Raw genomic sequence first — 20,036 nt, 5'->3', positions numbered from 1 at the left:
TCTCTTCAGTTTTGCCATCCAAAGAAGAGTGTGAAAGGGTCTTCCAGGGTTCTGGGGCAAAGCTCGGAGTAAATGGAAGCTTCTGTTATATCTTAATGCAAACCTTGCATTCGACCCACTATAATGTATGTATTTTCATAAATAATATTTTCTGTAAAACATCCTAATAAAAGAAACACTCCAGGAAGATGTTTGCTGGTTAAGATCTTGGGATCTGGAGTCAAACTGATGAGTTCTCTTCAAAAAGCGACTTAACCTTTCTGAGCCTCAGTTTCCTGATGTATAAAGTGGAGATAAAATATAGTGCTTACCTCACAGGATTGTTGTGAGGATAAAATAAAAATATGCTTGTAAATCGCCTCCATATATAATGAATACTCAAGCATTTAGCTGTTTTTATTATCCTCATTAAAAGATTCAGAATAAATGGATCAGAGCAGAATTAGACAGAGTCATTGGAAAACTGACCCTTTTTGAGGTCAGGAATCCTTTTCAGAACCTGATGAAAGCTATGGGCCTCTCTTCAGAAAAAAACATGCACACAAAGTTTCACTTATCATTTCTTAAAGTGTTTGAAGAATGTCTGAAGAAGTGATTGGATGGATGGTTGATAGGATGGGGATGAACCCTAACTGAAGCTATGTTTGCTCACTTCTCTTGGTGTGGCCCCAGGCCCCAGGTCCCCCAGTCTCCTTCCCCAAGAACCATGAGACAGAGGTGGAGTAAAGATCAGCTTTATTATTGGCATGAAGGCAGGGAGGTGGTGACAGTGCCAGGCCCTTCTATGGGTGAGGGGACAGAGGGCTCGACCAGCCAGCACTGATCCTCTAAGTTGGACTCAGTAAGGTCCAGGGCTCCAGGTGCCTCTGGCTTTCAGCAGAAGCAGTGGGTGGGCAGGCAGGCAGACTGCTAGTTACGGAAGAGGTAGGCTCCTCAGGGCTGTTCTGGAGCTGGGGTTGGCCTGGAGTTGGCAGGAGGTGGGGGGCGAGGTTGGATATCCCTGGTGCGCATGTAGGACAGCAGCTGCTCTGGGATCTCAGCCAGCACGTCCTTGGCTAGTCGGGCCATACTCAGCACCTGGTTTCCTGACCGGTCAACATAGTCTCGGAATGGGACGAACTGGGACAGGCACAGACAGTCAGGTGTGGGTAATGGCCGGGGAAGAGAGGAATGGGAAGGGGAGCAGTAAGGAGGTTTCCTCTTTGAGGCCTAACATCTCTTTCCAAATATCACACTATCTCTTTCCCCTCCCTATTTTGGACAGCTTTCCACATTTACATTCTCCCCACCCCCTTTTTTTTTCACCTTCTATTCACCTTCAACCCAGTCCAGTTTGGCTTCACACAGTACTGACACTGCTCTTGCCAATGTAATAGCCCTTATGTTACCAAATCAGTCCAGTGGGCAATAATTGTCAGTCTTCATCTTGCTTGACTTCTCTTTAGCTTTTCATTACATTTGACCATACTCTTCCTACTAGACACATCCCACTCTTGACATACCACACTCTTCTGGATTTTCTCGTTCCTTCCTGGATGCTCCTCCCTATCACCCCCATTCCTCTGGGGTCTACCTGATCCTAAACCTGGTCACTTCTCTCTCTCAGTTCTCTTCCTGGGTGATTTCATATACTTCCATGACTTTAAAAACTGTACTCTGATGACTCCCAAATTTATACATCCATCCCTGGCCTCTTTTTTAAGGTCCAGAGCCACATATTTAGTTGCCCATATCACATCTCCATTCACGTGTCTTAGATATCTCAAACCTGATGTGTTCACAACTGATTTCTGGCCCTTTCTTCCAAATCTGTTCCTCCCCCAGGCTTCCCCTTCCCAATAAATGGGACTATCACTCATTCAGTTGCTCAGACTAGAAAACTGAGAGTCATCCTTAAAGCCCTCCTCACTCCCCATCACCATTTAATCAAAGCATCAATTCTTGTAAAATTTTCTTAAATAATCTTTTGAACCTGCTTCTTCTCTCCATCCTCATTGCTTCCATTCCTATCCAGATCCCAGTCATCTCTTCTCTGCTACTTCAAAGCCTTCTTCACTGACAGGTCTGTCTACTTGCCTTCTCTCTCAACCTGCTGCTGTCAACCCTCCATGCAGCAGAGCTCCTCTGAAAATGCAAGTCTGACCATCTCATTCCCCTAAGTAAAATCCTTCAAGAGATTTCTAATTCTTTAGAACAAAACTCCAAATCTTCATCATAACCAACAGGGCCTTGGCTCCCTCTTCTTTACATTTCCTGGGATCCTGCCCCCTGGCCTCTTGCCTTTTCCACGTTTGGGCTAATTCTTTTGAGCCTCAGGGCCTTTGCATCTGCTGCTTCTCTACCTACAGTGTTTAGGTAGAGCAACCCTCCTTTAGGTTTTAGCTCAAATGTCATTTCCTTATAGAAGCCTTCCCTGACTACCCTGCTAAATCAGGTCCCTGTTATAGTGTGTGTGTGTGTGTGTGTGTGTGTGTGTGTGTGTGTATGTATATATATATATAGTGGCATTTGCTGTTCCTCTGGAGCACTTATCACAATCTAATTGATATTTAGCTGTGTGATTATTATTGGTTGCCTCCACTAGAGGGTGGGGGCTTTGGGGATCTCCTATACTATGGATCCAGAATGGCGGCAGCAACCTGCCTGTTTCTCAAAAAGAATTTGTTCAATGAATGCAGGACAGCTGGAAGAGTAATGGGGAGAAAGGTAGATGATTAAGAAGACAGAATGGGAGAGTGGCTGCCAACTTAGCCTGTCTTTCCCACTGTGCCTTTTGGCTCCATGACTTCTCCCTGGTTAGATCTACCTGAACGATGTCCCGTTCTGCATAGCGTCCCCTAGAGGACACGCGCACGTCATCACCATCCAGTTCTTCCATTGCTGCAGAGAAGACACTCTTCAGCTGATTGCCCTCTCCCACACCAGACCCATGTTACCCCCCTCCTTGTTAGCTCCACTTCGTAGTCATCATGAGAATATTTAGTGGTTGTATTCAAGTCCTAACAAATTTTAGGCACTGTTATGAAGTTATTATTGTGCCTTCCCATGCATTCCATCCACCAAGGAACCCCAAGAAGGAAGTATTCATATCAACATCCTTGGTTATGGTAAAGAAATAGGTTCAGAGAAGGTCTGTGACTTGGCCAAGGTCCAACAGAGGCATCCATCTTATCTTTTATGTTTGACAGGCCTGGGTGCCCAGATCCTCCCTTATTTTCCCCAGTTCTTGGTCTCATTCATGGACACCCATGATCCTACTCACCTTCAAACATGGCTGGTCCCACACCGACAATAATGATAGACATGGGCAGTGAGGAGGCCTGTGAGGGAAAGAGGTTGAATGGTTGGGGTGAGCAATCATAACAATGGAGGTGACTACTGGGGACAATTTTCTGTGCATGTATCATGTTTCTGCACATCTTGCAAGCAGAGAAACTGATTCCCTTTGTTCCAGCCTGTCTTTTCAAGGATGTCTGCATATCAAACAGCCTTGAAAGATATAGTGTCTTCCTTTGGAGCAAAGGGCAGGTTTGTTTACTATTCAGTTTAATAAAGTATCTCACACCAGAACAAAGGGCAGGCGTGCTTACTGCCCATTATAAAAGATTCAGATACCCTAAGCTCAGGGTTTCTGACCTACAGTGCATCCCACTGTGAGTACAGGTGTCATTTGACCCTCCTCACAACATCTTGTGGGAAATGGGACTTAGAATCAAAGCAAATGCTGATAATTGAGCTACTACTATGGCTGAGAATAACAAAGTCCTTTGTCTCCGATCCAGGAGTCTTGTGTCTTCTGCCAGCATCCATGAAACTGGAGGGCTAATTTGTTAGCTTGCAAGTAGGGTAAAACCTCAAACCCTTCACAGTTATTAACAGTGGCCCTCCCTGCCAAGCCCTCCTCCTTAGACTCACACTGACAATGGCCTCCTTGGTCTGCGTCATGTCAGAGATTACCCCATCAGTGATGATGAGCAGAACGTAGTACTGGGAACCATCAGAGATTTTGGCAGCAGCCCTGGTTGAAAGTCCAAGATCAGAATCCAGCTGAAAGTCCAGAGAGTCCAAGGGAACACCCTACCCCTAAAGCTTCCACCATCACTGTAATAAGCAGTGGGCAAGGATTAGGGTTTCTGAAGCTCATGCTCCTTCCCTAAACCTGGATGCCTGCCCCTGCCTGACATCCGTCTAGTAACATTTACGGAGAACTTACTATGGTAGTTACTGTGTTATAGTAGGCACTGGAGGTACACAATGAGAAAAAACAAATTCATCCCAGCTATCTTGAGGGAGGACATTAGTCCCAGAATCACAGAAATAGGTATAATTACTCTTGTGATGAGTACTGTGATGGAAAGGGACACTACTATGACAGTGTCTAGTAGGGGATCCTGACATGGTCCAGCAGGTCAGTGAAGGCTTCTTTAAGGAAACAGTGTTTGAGGATGAAGGAGAGGCTAAGCAAAGGGGAGGAACAAAGGGAACAGCACAGATAAGGGCCTTGCGATGGGACTGAAGGAAGCCCACTGTGTCTGGAGCCCAGAAAGTAAGGGAAGCAAAGTGGGCCATGTGGCTGAGATGGGGTAGGGGCCAGATCACGCAGGGCTTTGACAGCCCCTAGAAAGATTTTGGTTTTTATGCAAGGGAAAGACCAAAGGCTAAAGGCCTCCTTTCTTCCCTTTCTCACCCATTTCTTCTTTCTTCCTTCTCCCCTCTGCTGACCGCCTTCCACTGTCTATGCTGCTGGGTCCTTAGCCAGTCTAACGGCTGCTCCCAAGCTCCTTTTTCCTTCTCTCACCATCAATCTTTGAATCCAAGATTTTTCTATCTGAAAAGGACTTCGGAAGCCATTGAGTCCAGTCCCCTTATTTTACATATAAGAAACATGAGACCTTCAGAGAGCACAAAGGTCATGGTACATCCTGGTCTCTTGACTCCCAGTCTTAGGCCCTGAGTGGGTTGGAAAGGACAGAGTTGCACTATCCAATAAGGCAGACCCTGGCCACATGTGACTATCGAAATTTAAATTAATTAAGTTAAATAGAAGTAAGTATTTGGTTTCTTGTTCACCCAAGCTACATTTCAAATGCTCAGTAAAAGAGCCCGACTAAGCCTGAGCTCTTGATTCCTTCACTCTCCATTCCCGGCCTGTTCTTTGGATACTCCTCCATATACATGGTACATTCTGTTCATAACATTACTGTTTACTGTTTCCTGAGCTTGCTTCTTTATGACTCTGTGTTTTTTCACATGCTCTTCCTTCTGCCAGGCCTACTCTGCATCTCTTTTTCTGATAAAGTCCAACTTGCCCTCTAGACCCAGCTAAGAATTCCCCTCCACAATTTAGGCTCCCTTGGGTCTTTCAGACTAGGTTATACCCTCCCCTCCTCTCCCTCTGCCTTCTAGGATACCACCCACCAAGTTGGGCTGTCAGCCCTTCCACATGGGTTTTCACACCCATGAGGGTACCAGCATGTGTGCCCAGGGAGACCAAAGGTCACAGAATACCTGGAGCATCCATTCTACTGTATTATCTGGTGGATAAAGCTAGATGACTCTAAGTATACTTAAAACACCTTTTTTTCTCCTACAAATTAAAGCAAAATGGACACAACATGAGGAGGATGTAAAATTTGCATGAATTTTTAAGATAAATATGGTGACTTCAAAGACATTTTCAGCCTGGTTGCTTACAGCTGTGCGCCTAAGATTCCCCTGGGGGAAGCAATCACTTGCCTTTGCCAACAGGCAACTTGCTGGGAAAGTCTGGGAAGCTCTGGCCTATGGAAAGTAATGATTTATTTATATTTCTGTCACCTGCACCAAGGCGGGAGCTCCCAAGGGCAGAGACTAGATGTGATTCATCTGTGAGTCTCCAGTGCCCCAGCAGAGAACTGAGCATACAGCAGATGCCCTTTGAATAGTAATAATGATAATAATAGTAACAGTAATAGCTGACACTTATAGCAGTTATGATGTGGCAGGCACTAAGAGCTTGACATATATTAATTTAGTTAACCCTCACAAAACCCTATGATATTATTATTATTATTATTATCATTTTACAATTGAGGAAACAGGCATAGAGAGGTTCAGGGTCTTGCTCAAATTCACACAGCTAGGGAGTGGTAGAGTGGGTGTATCAACTTAGCTAGTCTGGCTCCACAGCCCACATTCATGCTACGTTGCCTCTTTATTGAATGTTTATTCAATGAATGAATGAATGAACTAAGATAAAATTAAGAAATCTGTTTAATAACAACCAAAATATGCTCAGTCTCCAATATTAAGTGAAAAAATCAGTAGTGAACTATTACATGTATTTTTTTGTTTATTTTTTTAGTAATCTCTACACCCAGTGTGGGGCTCGAACTCACAATCCCAAGACCAAGAGTTGCATGCTCTTCTGACCGAGCCAGCCAGGCCCCTCTGCATGAAATTTGACTGCAATTATGGATTCCTAAGGAAAAAACTGCCAAGAACTGTATATGCATCCATATGCCCATGGGCAGTATTCTGGGTGATCTCTTATTTCATTTCTTCATCCTTGAAATTTTTTACAGCAATGTTATGTTACTCTCATAATTGAAAGAAACTATTATATTCATTATGAATTACATAAGCAATCTTTATTAGGGAAAAGGGAAGTCTATAGGCATATAAACCTCCCTGAAATCCTTCCATTTGTATTCTTTTTTGTTTAATCTTTTTACTTTCTTTTTTTTTTAAGATTTTATTTATTTATTTGAGAGAGAGAGAGAATGAGAGATAGAGAGCACGAGAGGGAAGAGGGTCAGAGGGAGAAGCAGACTCCCTGCCGAGCAGGGAGCCTGATGTGGGACTCGATCCCGGGACTCCAGGATCATGACCTGAGCTGAAGGCAGTCGCTTAACCAACTGAGCCACCCAGGCGCCCATCTTTTTACTTTCAAGCTTTCTGAGGTACTTTGTTTTAGCTGGGTCTCTTCTATTCAGCATATTGTAGGATTTACTTATTATTTTATTGCTTTATTCAATCAGAGAATCTTTTTCTTTTAATAGGTGAACTTATCTAATTTATGTTTAGTGACATATGTTTGGTTTTAGTTCTGTCATTTTATTTTATTTGCCTTTTAAAAAGTGATTTGATATGTGATCTTGGTTTTTTTTTGTTCTGAAAATTTGGAGGTATTTTTTTTAGTTTTTATTTATTTATTCATTTAAGTAATCTCTACATCCAACGTGGAGCTCAAACTCACAACTCTGAGATCAAGAGTCACAGACTCTTCTGACTGAGCCATCCAGGCACCCCTGGAGTTACTCTTTTATTTTTAGAAGTTACTTTCCTATTTTTTAACCTACCATTTATTGAGCACTTACTATAGGCCAGACACTGTGCTAATAATTCTGAATTTGTTATCTAATTTTAACCTCCCAATAACCCTATAAAGAAGTGCTGTTGTTATCCTTATACCCATTTGTAGGGATAAAATGGGGACTTAGGGTGAGTTGCTTAAGGTCACATGGTTGGTGAGGGGTGTAGCCAGGTCTGATGCCAAAGCGTGTGCCTTAATCATTGTGTTATAGGACCCTCTCTCTTTTCCCCAAACTTGAGTCCTGAACTGTTGTTCCCAAAGAGTGGGGTTGGGGTAGTTTGTTCACACCCTCTCTACCCCAGAATAAGGCATTTATTTCTTTTTATCAGAGCCTGGCCAACACTGAAAATTTTACCCTTTCCCCAAAGCCCAGGTTCACCCAAGAGTGGTCTTGACTATCCTTGGGAAGTCAGTCCCCTGTCTGGTTCCCCTCAGTCCTCCCAGCCCCCACCCAGTTCCCTTACCTGGCCACCTGGTTGATGACAGGAGCAAAGTAGGTGGGCCCATAGAGCTGCACTGTGCGCAGGCTCTGAAAGTAGCTCTCCAAAACACCTTCAATGCCCGCACAGTTGGGATCCTCATCGTTGTTGTTCTGTCGGGAAAGATGACTTGCTAGGCTGAGCCATGCTGCATATACCCAGGAGTACTCTGATCCCAGCTCACTCCTTCTTTTTTCCATCTGTCTCTCTCTCTCTCATGCTCCCCTCCAAACTCCAGCCCTGCTCCCCTCCCTGCTCTGCTCCCCTCTCATAGTTCCCTGGTCCTCTGCAGGTACTTGATCCTGAGAAGAAATTCACCACCGTGAGTGGACCAGATGCCAGGGCATGGAGCGTAGGCTCCGGCCTATACTATACCAGGGGGAACTGGTGGGAGATCCGTCCCTCTGGAGGCAGTTTGGCCCCAAAGCCATAGGCTGGAAAGAGCTTGTCACTGTCATAGTCCTGGATGATTTCTCCCACTGCCTTGAGGGCCATGGCATAGGCGCTGAGTTGGTAGGGACTCATGTAGTGCAGGGAGGTGGGCTGCAGAGGATTCCCTGTAGGGACACAGGACCCCCAGCCTCATGGTCACCTTGATCATTTATCTATTCACCTGTCCATCCATGTATACATCCAACTGCCTATCCATTCACCCACTCTTTACCCATGTACTCCTTCATTATTTTGCCCAGTTGTCCATATGTTCATTTATCCATCTATCCATCCACCGACCCCTATATTTATCCATCAATTTATCCACTTACCCACATATCCATTCTCCCATCCACTGGACATAAATCCATCTTTCAATCTACCCATCCATTTCTACGCATCTTCCTCTCCATTCTCTTATCCAGTATCTACCCAACTACCACCCACCCATCATTCCTATTCATTTCCATTCATTCTGTCTTCATATGGATTCATCCACCTACCCACTCTCATTCATTATCCTAGCTACTTACCTGTTATTTCTCCAATTTAAACATCTGTCCATTTGTCCACCTGCATACCTATTCATGCATCCACTTGTCCAACCTATTGTACTCACTCACTAACCCATCTACCTACTTGGTTTATTCATCTTATTTACCTACCCAGTCATTACTCACTCATTTACTGCTTCATTTCTCCTTACACTCCTATTATCTCCCATCCATTCATTTACTCATCCACTTCTTGAGGTATCTCTCCTTTCAACTTTTTAAAATTGACACACCTATTTTCTTTTACCCTCTGTCCCCCATTATACCCAATAATCTCCTCCCAAAACTCCTGTCCCAGTACCAGCCTGGCTGGACTTTGCCTCAAGCCTGGGCTTACTGGGTAGGTGAACTCTTAACTGACTGAGCCACCCAGGCGACCCTTGGTAGGTGATCTCTTATCCCCAGGTCAGAATCTAGGCCAATCCCTAATGAATTCCTTAGAATTCCTCCATACCCCATTCCCCCATCCATGCCTCACCATTAGAAGCTGTGAAGTCAATGGCTACTGTGAAGTTCAGCTGTGTCCTGTTGGGGAAGTAGATCGATTGAGAAGTGAGGGACAAATACTTATTATATCAGGATTTCTCAAACACTAGTGTGCATATGCATCACCTGGAGATAGTGTTAAAATGCAGATTCTGGTCTGGATGATCTGTGTGGAGCCTGAAATTCTACATTTCTAACAAACTCCCAGATGATGCCGATGCTGCTGGTCCATGGAGCACACTCTGGGTAGCAGAATTAAATGCCTACTGTGTGACAAGTGTATGTAATTTATGTCATTTAACTTAACCTTTACTATAACCCTGAAGTAGTAATTAACATCTCCATTTTGCATAGGAGAAAAGTGAGCTTCCGAGAAGCAAAGTACTTTACCCAGGTCTGCCTACCACTACTGAGCCAAAAGGAATGTCCCCTTTGGTCTGCTTGGGTTTTCCCTCTCTCTTGGCCTCTTCCTGTTGCCTGGCCATGATTTTTATTTGGACCCCAGTCAGGTTACTGGGGCCATCTTTGAAGACCACCTGTCTCGCATCTTCCCATGGGAGGACTGGAAGCTAGGGATGAAAGTCAGCTTCATGAAGAAAACTAAGATGGGCAACATTATGCATTTTACAGAGCACTTTATAGTATGCCAAGTGTTTTTAAAAGTTTATCTCCATGGACCTTAACCATTTGTAAATATGAAAACTGAGGCTTAGAACTGGGAGTAACTCAATGCTTGTCTTTCAGCCCAGAACCTGGCCTGTGACTCACCCTCCCTTGATGTAATCAACAAAAGTGAATTCAGAGTCCACAGAAAAGGAGAGCAGCGTCACCTGTGGGGCAAAGAGACAGCCCTGCTACTTTGGAAAGGGCAGTTGGGTGGCAGAAGGCAGAGAGGCACATGATTCCACCCCCTACCGCACACTCCCCAACCCTGTCTAATTTCTGAAAGGGCAAAAAAGAGGAAGCTGTCAGAAACATATTTGGATTTTCAAAAGTGTATTAAATTGGGAAATACAACTTAAGTTTTAAGAAAATCTGCAAAACAGTAATGAGCAAACAATTTTCCTCAGGTGAGAATCAAAAGAAAACAAAAGAAATTTAAATGGAGCCACCTTGGGCCCAACGTTACTATGTCCAAGTAATCTGTGCCCACAGTCTAACCCCAACATTTGTCATACTATGTCAGTGGGAATAGAAACAGAAGGATCTAGGGAGGGCCAGAGCTCCAGGGAACACTCACAGTTCCTGAATTGACATATTTCTTCTTCTTACATTTCTTCCGAGGGTTAAGTACCTGAGTGAAGAAGATAATAGTGATGGTGGGAAACAGAGGAAGGGAGTTACAGACTGAGCACACTGGGATGGAGGGCCTGGGCAACCTGGACAGGGCTGGAGTTCTCACCTCATACACTGTGAACTGGTTCTGGGCCTTGCTCAGCTCCCGGTAGCTGGTGGTGAACTCACCGATGAAGTCATGGCTGCAGTGAGGCCAGGGGTGGGTGAGCAGCAGCTACTGTTGGCTTGGAGCCAGCCCTGAAACTAGTCTTTTGCCCCCATTATCCCTTGCCTCTACTTGGGCTGCAGGGCACTGGGGTTGGGGCCAGAAGAGAGGCCAAGGTAAGGGGGAGAGAAGGAAGATCCAACTGAAAGGGTCAATTGTACTCAAGGTCCTGGCATCTATTATCACCCTTCTTGACTCCCAAGACCACTTTGGTTTCCTAGTGAATGTACTACGTATTATAGGAAGCTGTTTAAAATAACTACAAAAGAAGACAGTACTATGTGGGGCAGTTCTACCTTCCATCCCGGTCCCAGTCGTACACATCAATCTTCACTGTTCTGAAATGCAGGAGATAAACATAGGCTAGTGTGTATGATAAATCCTAGAGACACTCTCACCTACTTAACCATTCACAAATCATCCTCCCATACACGCAACTGTTTTTCCTTCAACCTTCCTCCCATCAGTCCATCCATCCTATTTATTCATTCATCAGTCCATGCACATACCCAGCTCTCTATTACCATTGCCATTATTTCTTCTACTGCTATTTGTACCACTATTACTATTCTTTACTACTACTTGTTGAGTCTTACTATATTCTAGGCATTGTTACCAGTGCTTTTGTAGATTGACTCATTTGATTTAACAACCATCCTAAAAAGTAAGCACTTAACTATAAAGTAAATACTATTATTCTTATTTTTGGATAAGGAAATTGAGGTGCAAAAAAAGTAACTTGACTAAGGACTATAACTAGTAAGTAACTGAGCTGAGATTTAAACTCAGACATCCTGGTTCCAAAGACTTTGTTCTTGAGTACTATGCCTAAGTCCTCCTATATGTCCATATATCTGTGTTGCAGTTACAACTATCTATCCATGTAGCCACCCACTTACCCATACATTAGCCAATCTAATTACCTTTTAATACCTATCTTTATCCACCCATCTAACTATACATCCAGGCATACACTGACTTACTGATGTATGTAAGCATCCATCTCTCTGTCCATTCAGCTATCTAACCAAACACCCATCTATCACATTTGTCCATATGATCATCCATTCACCTACCTAACCATTCATGTATGTGCCCATCCATCCTTCCACCCACTCACCTGCTTTCATACTGTTCATTTATTAGTTCATATGGTCAGCCTATCCATCTACTTTACACTCATTAATCAACTAATCTACTGGTCCTTCCATCCATCTACCATCCATTCACCAATCCACCTTTTGCTCTACCTGTTTATCCTCCTGCTTTTTCAGTCATCCCTCTGCCTCTCCAGCCATCTAACAATCTCTCATATACCCATCCATTTATTCATTCATCCATAAATCTATCCATCATTCATCCATCTACTGATATGCCCATCAGTCCACTTATCCACTTATCTGTTACCCACTCATCCATCTCCCCTTCTACCCACCCACCACCAGTCCTTTTACATGCCCATCCATATACCCATCCATTCATTCACCAGCTTACCCATCCATCTGACCCTCCACCCATGTATTTATTTATTCATTTGTTCATTTGCCCTTTCATCTACCCATCCACCCATCCATCCTCCTATCCACCTATGTGGCCATCCATTTGCTTCCCCATCTACCTATCTCCATGCCCAAAACTCTGTTTCACCAGGCAGGATCCTCCAAAACTATTGTGACACTTCTGCCAGCATTCTGGGGCTCAGGAATCCCATTCTCATGCCGTTGTTCCCTTACTCCCTAGTTTACACTGAAGCAGACCTGTCATAGTCTCCATTGCACAATGCCCGCACAGGGATGCTGAAGGGTTGCCACACAGGATTCAGCGTGTTTTTCACAACCTCCGTCTTGTGGCAGATGGTGAACCTGGAGAGGAGCAAGAGGACTGGAACTCATACTCTTGGAGATTCCTGGGATTTCCCCACTTGTTAAGCACATACTGTGTGCTGCCTTGAGTGAATTCTGAGCTCAGGTCCTGGTAGAGTTTAAGATGCCCACTCCAGCCTGAGAGCCCTAATGGTTCCACGGTCACAGCGGGGGAGGGGTGGGTGCCCCTGGAGAAGATGTTAACTCACGTGCCATCCTCATTGCTCCTATAGAACACAAGGAAGGGGTCTGACTTCCCAAAGAAATCCTTCTTGTCCAGCTTGTTTGCACAAAGTTGCATGGTGGCGATGTCCTAGGGATGAAATTTGGCTGTTGACACCCAAATTGTTCATAGCCTCAAACAGTCCACTAAAGGGAGTTTAGGAGAGAAGGGAGCCTTGTGGGTCTAGTATATGGCTCTTACTGACCCGACAATTGCTAAGCTCCTCTGCAGTCAGCAGTATGGTCCCACACTTCTTGCCTGGCACACCCCTGGAAGCAGAAAAAGCCTCTGTCAGGGGAGGGAGAGTAGGCAACGAAGAATGGGGTAGCTAATCTGGGATTAGGTGGGCCAGGGGGTTCAATATGCCATTTCCTGACAGTCCCCTAAATGTATCCCTTTCTGCCCTGTGTGGTTCCTTGTGGAGAAGGGCCTGACTTTGATAGGGAAGGGGTCTGTAGTCTGAAAGGAAGGGGCTAATCTGGCCTAGGTGGACATGTTATAATGGTAGCATGGGAAAGACATAGGATTTAAAGTCCTGAGTAAGTTATTTCCTCTTTTTGGGGTCCTCGTTTCCTCTACTACGAAATGGGAATCATGCCTACCTCTCAGGGTTGTGAAAAGATCTGAATGAGTGCATGGAAGGACAAGCAATTGGGAAGCTTTATTGATATGAAGGTGGTTAGATTTCTCAAAGCAGACCTTGGTACTGTATGTCAGGCACTGTGCTAGGTATGAATTGGCCAGTTCACTCTCCAGTTCTGTTAGGCTGTGCCCTTGGGGAGCTTCTAGAGAGAGGTGGGATGTCAAAGCCAATAGGCAAGTAGAATGTGATGTAGCAGTCCTGAATGAGGGAGAGGATTTTCTATCCAGACCCAGGGCAAAAGGCTGTTTTGTTAGATCAAAGATGCTGTGCTTTTGAAGAGTGAAATAAAATGTGGAGAATGAAATAAAAAAGACAAGGGAAGCCTTATCCTCTCCTGACCCAAGAAGGGACACTTCCATGTATTTGGACACTCATTCCCCACTTGCCTTGCCTTGGGTCTGCAAGTGGTCAGGGACTTTGCTGATGGGCCTGTGAACCCTGACCCCAAAGGGACCCCAAGTGTGGCAGAGAGAAAACTGGGTCAGAAGTGTTCTGTGTCCAAGTCCTGGCTCCAATTTATTGTGTGATTTTTCCCATCTTTGATACGAATGTTGAACCATTTCTTTGGCTCTTTCAATTTTTGACTCTGTGCTTTAAAAAGACAGTGTAAGGAGTATAGGGACTCTTCACCTGCACACCCAGGAGGACCAAGTCTCTGATCTTACTGCTTTCTCTCTGTTCTTTGCCCCCTTAATGCTTTCCCTCACCTCCTTACCCAGTGTGAATTCCAGTCGATGATTATAATAATCGCTCCCTTGGGCGCCTGGGTGGCTCAGTCGCTAAGCGTCTGCCTTCGGCTCAGGTCATGATCCCAGGGTCCTGGGATCGAGCCCCACATTGGGCTCCCTGCTCGGCAGGAAGCCTGCTTCTCCCTCTTCCACTCCCCCTGCTTGTGTTCCTGCTCTTGCTATCTCTCTCTCTGTGTCAAATTAAAAAAAAAAAATCTAAAAAAAAAAGATTAAAAAAATAATACTCACTCCCTTGCATCCTACCTCTTATCCATTGCCTTTCTGTCACTTCAGTACACTTATTTGGCAGAACCACAGCCCTAGTTAAATCCAATTCACTGCCTAACCTGTACTGCACCTGTGCAACTGAATAAGGCCAGAGGAAAACACACAATCTTGTTAACTGGCCTCACTTTTTTTTTTTTTTACATCTTATTTATTTAAGCCACCTCTACACTCAACTTGGGGCTCGAACTCATGACCCCCGAGATCAAGAGTCACATGCTCTACTGACTGAGCCAGCCAGGCGCCCCTAACTGGTCTCATTTTAAATGCATGACCACAAACCTCAAGAGGGTCCTTAATCATACTTCACTCTCCAGTTTGGCTAGATGGCAGTTTCACTCCTCCTCTCTTCTCAAACCCGGAAAGCCTCCTCCCCCATCCTCACTCAGCCAATGACCTTGTTTCCTACTTCACTGACAAAACCGAAGCAACCAGAAGAGAATGTCCACAGACCTACCACCACACCTACCTTGCCTCCAGTATCTTCACCCACGCAACTGTTGCTATAAATGACTATCCGTGTGCCTATTTATCCCTCCACTGTGTGCTACATTCCAGACCCTCTTGCCTATACATGGACATCATTCCAGCAATTCTCTCCTTTTTTTTTTTATTATGTCAATTTTTCAGTTTCTACTGGGTCATTCCCCTTAACATACAAATGTGGTATAATTTTTCTCATGTTAAAAAATGCAAACCTATTCTGACCTCACTTCCTTTTTCCTAACCCTCCTTTTCTCTTCTCTTTGCAACAAAACCCCTTGAAAGGTTTCTTGACTCTCATCCCTCTCTTCCATTCTCTTCTAAACCTCTCCAACCAGGCTGTCCCCCCCACCTCTTCCTTCAGAACTTCAGACACGCAGCAGCCGTTGACATGGCTGGTCACTCTCTCCTCAATACACAAACTTCACTTTACCCTCCAGGACAACACCCCTTCTCTTGGTCCTCCTTCTACTTCATTAATGCTCCTTCTCAATCTCCTTTTCTAGTTCCAGTTCATGGAGCCTTGGTGTTTGGTCTTTTCTTTCTCTGCTCACCCCTTTGGTGATTTCATCTAGTCTCCTGGTCTGAAAGAGCATCTACAACTCATGGATCTTATCGCCTATTTGACATATCTGCTAGGATGTCTAATAAAAATTATCAAATTCAACAGGAGTCAGAATGAACTCCTGATTAAATCCCCCTGCAATGTACTTCTCCCTCACTTTTTTTTTTTAACCATCTCATTTATGGCAACTCCATCCTTCCAAGTGTTCAGGCCAAAGGGTTTGGTGTCATCCTGGACTCCTCTTCTCTCACATCCATATTCAACCTGTCAGGAATCTGTTGGCTACCCTTTCAAGTTATATCCAGATCTGACCATTTCTTTCCTTCACTGCTGCCACCCTGGATTACTGTAATAGCCTTCCAATGGGATCCCTGCTACTATCTCCATCTACCTAAGCTTTATTCTCAATCCAGCAGCCAGCATTATTCTTTAAAAACATGGTCAGATCATGTCACTCCTCTCTTCAGAGCCTTCTGGTGACTCCCAACTCAGAGTAAAAACTAAAGACTTTATAATGGCTACAAGGCCCTAAACTGTTAACTCTCCAATCTTGTCTTCTCCTTTCTTCCTCCTTGCTCACTTGGCTATAGCCACACTGGCCTCCTTGCTGCTCTGTGAACATATCAGGCTTTTGCACTGGCCCAGCTTCCTCTGTGTGGAACATCCCATATCCAGATATCTGCATGGCTCACTTCCTTACTTCCTACAGGTCTTTGCTCTAAAGTTACCTCTCCATAAAACCTACTCAGCCACTCTGTAGAGTATTGCAAGTCCCACCCACCCAGCATTTCCAATCCTCTTAATTCTGCTCTACTTTGCCTTTTTCCCATAGCACTTAATGTCTTCCAGTATATTATATAATTTACTTATTTGTTATGTCTATTTTGTAGTTTCTCCCCCACCTTCTATAGTATAAGCTCCCCAAGGGCAGGAACCTTTGTTATGTTCAGCATTACAATCCAAGCCCCTTGAACTGTGGCTGACATAGAGTATATGCCCAATAGTATTTATGGAATGGACGAGTCCCTGGTGCCTAGCACAGGGTATGGCATACAAAACATGCTAATAAATATTTAGTGAGTAAATATAGTGGAAGTTCCAGGGGTCTTGATTTAGTGAGGGGAAGCTTCCTGGAGAAAAAAAAGCTTGGAAGTGGACCTTAAGGGTAGAATCAGACTTAGAAAAAGAGTGAGGTGAGAGAGACAGAGACAGACAGGTAGAGACAGAGACAGAAGAGAGAGAGAGAGAGGACAAGACAAGACATATCAGGCCTAAGACTGACTTGAACGGAGCCCTGGCGATTGGTCTTTCCCAGGAGGATGATGGGAGCCACTGAAGTCTCCCAACCTGGGGGGGGGGGTCCCAGCCTTCACAGCTATTGGGTCAGCAGTGTCCTTGGGAGGAAAATTGGGGGGCACCCACCCTTCCCCAGCACCCCTTCTTGTTCAGCTCACGTGAGGGGTCGCTCTACACGGCTGCCCTGGCCTCCGATCACCTCTCCCAGGGCCAGGAACGCTTGTCCCAGGAAATCCTGCACCAGGACATGGAGTCAAGAAGGCCAGGAGGGGCTGGGGATGCAGAGACCCAGCCTAGCCCTGGTGATACTGCTGCACCGACCAGTGTGTTCCAGGATGGCAGAACGCTAGAAGCATCGCCCTGCCTGTGCTTTAAAGGAGGGGGAAGGAGTCCCCAGGCCAATTCTGCTTCTTGGTCCTGCTGTCAGTTTAAGCTGCTCTCCACGATGCCATCCCACACCTCACCTTCCATTCCACACCCCCCCATCCCAAAGCCAGCCCCGTTCAGCCTCACCTTCTGTGTGTCCCAGAGATGGCCGAGAAGGAAGAGAAACAGTGAGTAAAAGGCATGGGTGGGAAACCAAGAGGCAGGAGCGTGAGAGGAGGGCCAGGAGGGTGGGTTTGGGGCCCAAGAAGGTGGAGTTGGGGTTGAGGGGTAGGAGGGTTCTAAGGAAGGTTGTTTAACACACTGAGCGCCTCCTGTGTGCCTGGCCAGCCCGCGAGGGGACGCTCGCTCACCGGTTTGGAGATGTTGGTTTTGGAGTCAACGTTGTATCTGGGAAGAGAGTGGAACCAGCATAAGGCGGGGCTGGTGAAAGACAGCCTGGAAAAGGGGTCGTGTTTTGAATACTGGTTAAGATTGTAGGTAGAATGAGGGGCAGCCTTGGATCCAAAATCAGTCAGGATCTCCTTTAGGGCAGGAGTCAGGGTCCAGAGAGTCAGGGATGAGGCCAAGTCTGGGGCCTGCTGTGGGTGGGGTCTACCAGGGCGGGGGTCCTTGATGGAGTCTGAGCTAAATTAGGGTGCGAAGCTTTGGGCCCAGCTAGGTCTGGGAAGTGAACTGGATTGGATCTGACCTAAACACAGGGCCAAGCTAGACTTGGGGACAGAGCTAAGACTAGAGTGGAGGCCTTCAGAATGGGACCAAACGGCCTGGTGGAGGAGCCAGGATGGGAGGCCGGGCTGGGGAGGAGCGTGCCAGAATTTTGTGTGGATCCAGGTCGGGGGCGGGGGCGGGGGGAATCCAACCCAGGATTCTGGGCGGGGCTCACACATCAAAGCGCAGGTTTTGCTTTTCCTCAAAGAAGTAGTCGAGGACGAATTTGCGCACAAAGTCTGGGTTCAGCGTGTTGTCGATCACCTCTGTCCGTCCGAACTGGATAGGGGGCAGAGAGTTAGCACGGGGCGGTCAGGGGGCAGGTGATTCGCGGGGGGTGGGGGTGGGGGTGGGGGTGGCGGCTCTTGGCTGGGAGAGGGCTCTTGGACTCACCTCTCGCCACTCCTGGCTGGCCCGGCTCTGCGTGTAAAGCACCACCACTGCAGGCGAGAGCGGAGGCGGGGAAGGAAGGATGTAAGGTTGGCCTGAACCTCTCCCCACCCCTCAGTCGCGCTCGGACCCTAGTTCCCCCTCCCGTCCCTGGCGCCTCCTACTGGGGTCGGACTTGGAGAAGGTGTCGAGGTCCAGCAGGTTCCTAGAGAAAGCGACAGACGGACAGAGGGTGGGTCATTCTGGAGCCCAGTGCTTCGACTCTGCCCTGAGTTGGGCACCCGGGGGAGGCATGGGGCTCAAATCGCATCTCCTTGCCTCATTACTACACCCAGTGGAGAGTTGTTGGGGTTGCGGGGGTGGGGTGGTCCGCGTTGTCAGCACCCTGGACAGCACCGGAAATATCCGCTCAAGAATCATTATCTATGCGTCCACACTGTCTTCAAGGGCCCAGGAAAGAGGGTTAGCCCCAGAACTTTGTCCTCCTGGGGCCCAGATCCTACTGGATCCCCATGACCCGTTCCTTGAACCCGCAGGCTGAGCTTTTATTTGCGGATGGAGCTGTTCAAAGAAACCCCCTCCCCGAACCCGCCAGAGACTCTCTTAAGTCTGAATCTGAGATTTTCCGGCCCTAGATGCTTCTTTCCCCCGGGGTCTGGCCCCTGTCTGCTCCAAGACCCACAGCCGATTGGGGCAGGGGCAGTGCCTACGCCCTCCCCAGCGTGGCGGCTCACCGGCAGGACACGGTAATTTCAATCTTGGTGGCCGGGACGCTGCGCTCAGAGGCTCCGCTGAGAGACATGGCTGGTCGAGTGGCCGGAGCTGCGGGAAGCTGTGAGACAGGGGCCGCCGGGGCTAGGGGCGGGGGCAGCGGCGGGGCTGGTCCATGTGCCGCCGCGACAGCGGCGGCGGCGGCTGCACTCCCTCCAGCCCTGCTTGCACTCCCGCGATCGCTCCTTGACTGTGGCCGCCGGCGGCAGCGACTCCAGATGGTAACCTAGCCCCGCCCGGCCCTGCGGGTGGCCCCCGCCCCATTGGAGCAGCCTCGAGCCGGCCGGGAACCTAACCCTGACCCCAAATCCAGCCCATACCGTGGGAGAGTCCTCCCAGCGCATTTCACCCCGGCGAAACCCCCCACCCCCTCCAAAACAAAAAAAAAAAAACAAAAAAAACCCCAAAAACCCTCTGAGAACTGTCCGCGGTACTGAAGGGTTTGGGGCGCCTGGTGGGCGTTGGGGATGCTTCCTCTTCCTGAGCTGCTCCCTGAACAGTCTGCTTCTTCCCCTTCCCACTTCCGCCCTGCCTAGGTCTCCAAATAGAAGGAGTTTTACATTTATGCTTATTAGCTGTGTGACCTTGGGCAAGTTACTCAACATCTCTGTGGCTCAGTCTCATCAGTGAAAGGCTGGAATAGCACCTACTTGGGGTGTTGTAAAATTTTGAGATAATCCACATAAAGGACTTACCTCAGGGGATTATACACAGTAAGTACTAAAGAAATGTTCACCGGTATTATTTGCTTCCTCTGGGCAGTCACATCTGTGACCTCTTTTGTGTTGAGCCAGAACTCAGTAAATGGCCGCTTGATAGCACTCTGAAAAGCCCTTTGCCCAAGTCTTTGAACTCTTGACTTCATGATGTTACAGATGCAGACATACTG

At 46.7% G+C, this 20,036-nt stretch overlaps 1 protein-coding gene across 3 annotated transcripts; it reads right to left on the bottom strand.

Annotated features, from left to right (window-relative positions):
- Positions 1-724: 724 nt before the first annotated feature.
- On the bottom strand, positions 725-19,324 carry CPNE9 (copine family member 9). Of its 3 annotated transcripts, XM_073901607.1 has the most exons (20): positions 19,111-19,324; positions 18,541-18,581; positions 18,380-18,426; positions 18,162-18,265; positions 17,629-17,665; positions 17,050-17,126; positions 13,097-13,160; positions 12,878-12,981; positions 12,564-12,668; positions 11,103-11,144; positions 10,708-10,783; positions 10,546-10,599; positions 10,074-10,135; positions 9,298-9,344; positions 8,209-8,390; positions 7,819-7,946; positions 3,916-4,018; positions 3,263-3,320; positions 2,807-2,880; positions 725-1,119 (listed from the first exon to the last, which is right to left on the bottom strand). In XM_073901607.1, the coding sequence occupies exons 1-20, from the start codon at positions 19,176-19,178 to the stop codon at positions 934-936; spliced, it is 1,659 nt and encodes a 552-aa protein (XP_073757708.1). In that variant the 5' UTR covers positions 19,179-19,324; the 3' UTR covers positions 725-933. The 3 variants fall into 3 exon arrangements, with proteins under 3 accessions (XP_073757708.1, XP_073757709.1, XP_073757710.1); XM_073901608.1 differs by lacking the exon at positions 17,050-17,126 and having other exon boundaries at positions 18,380-18,581; XM_073901609.1 differs by lacking the exons at positions 17,050-17,126; positions 18,541-18,581.
- Between the last annotated feature and the right edge of the window lie 712 nt (positions 19,325-20,036).

This window comes from Callorhinus ursinus, unplaced genomic scaffold, assembly GCF_003265705.2.
Source record: "Callorhinus ursinus isolate GAN/ISIS: 27379988/994484 unplaced genomic scaffold, GSC_fseal_2.0 scaffold15, whole genome shotgun sequence".
NCBI classification, from domain to species: domain Eukaryota; kingdom Metazoa; phylum Chordata; class Mammalia; order Carnivora; family Otariidae; genus Callorhinus; species Callorhinus ursinus.
The sequence above is the reverse complement of the archived record's forward strand: the minus strand, read 5'-3'. Positions and strand labels throughout refer to the sequence as shown.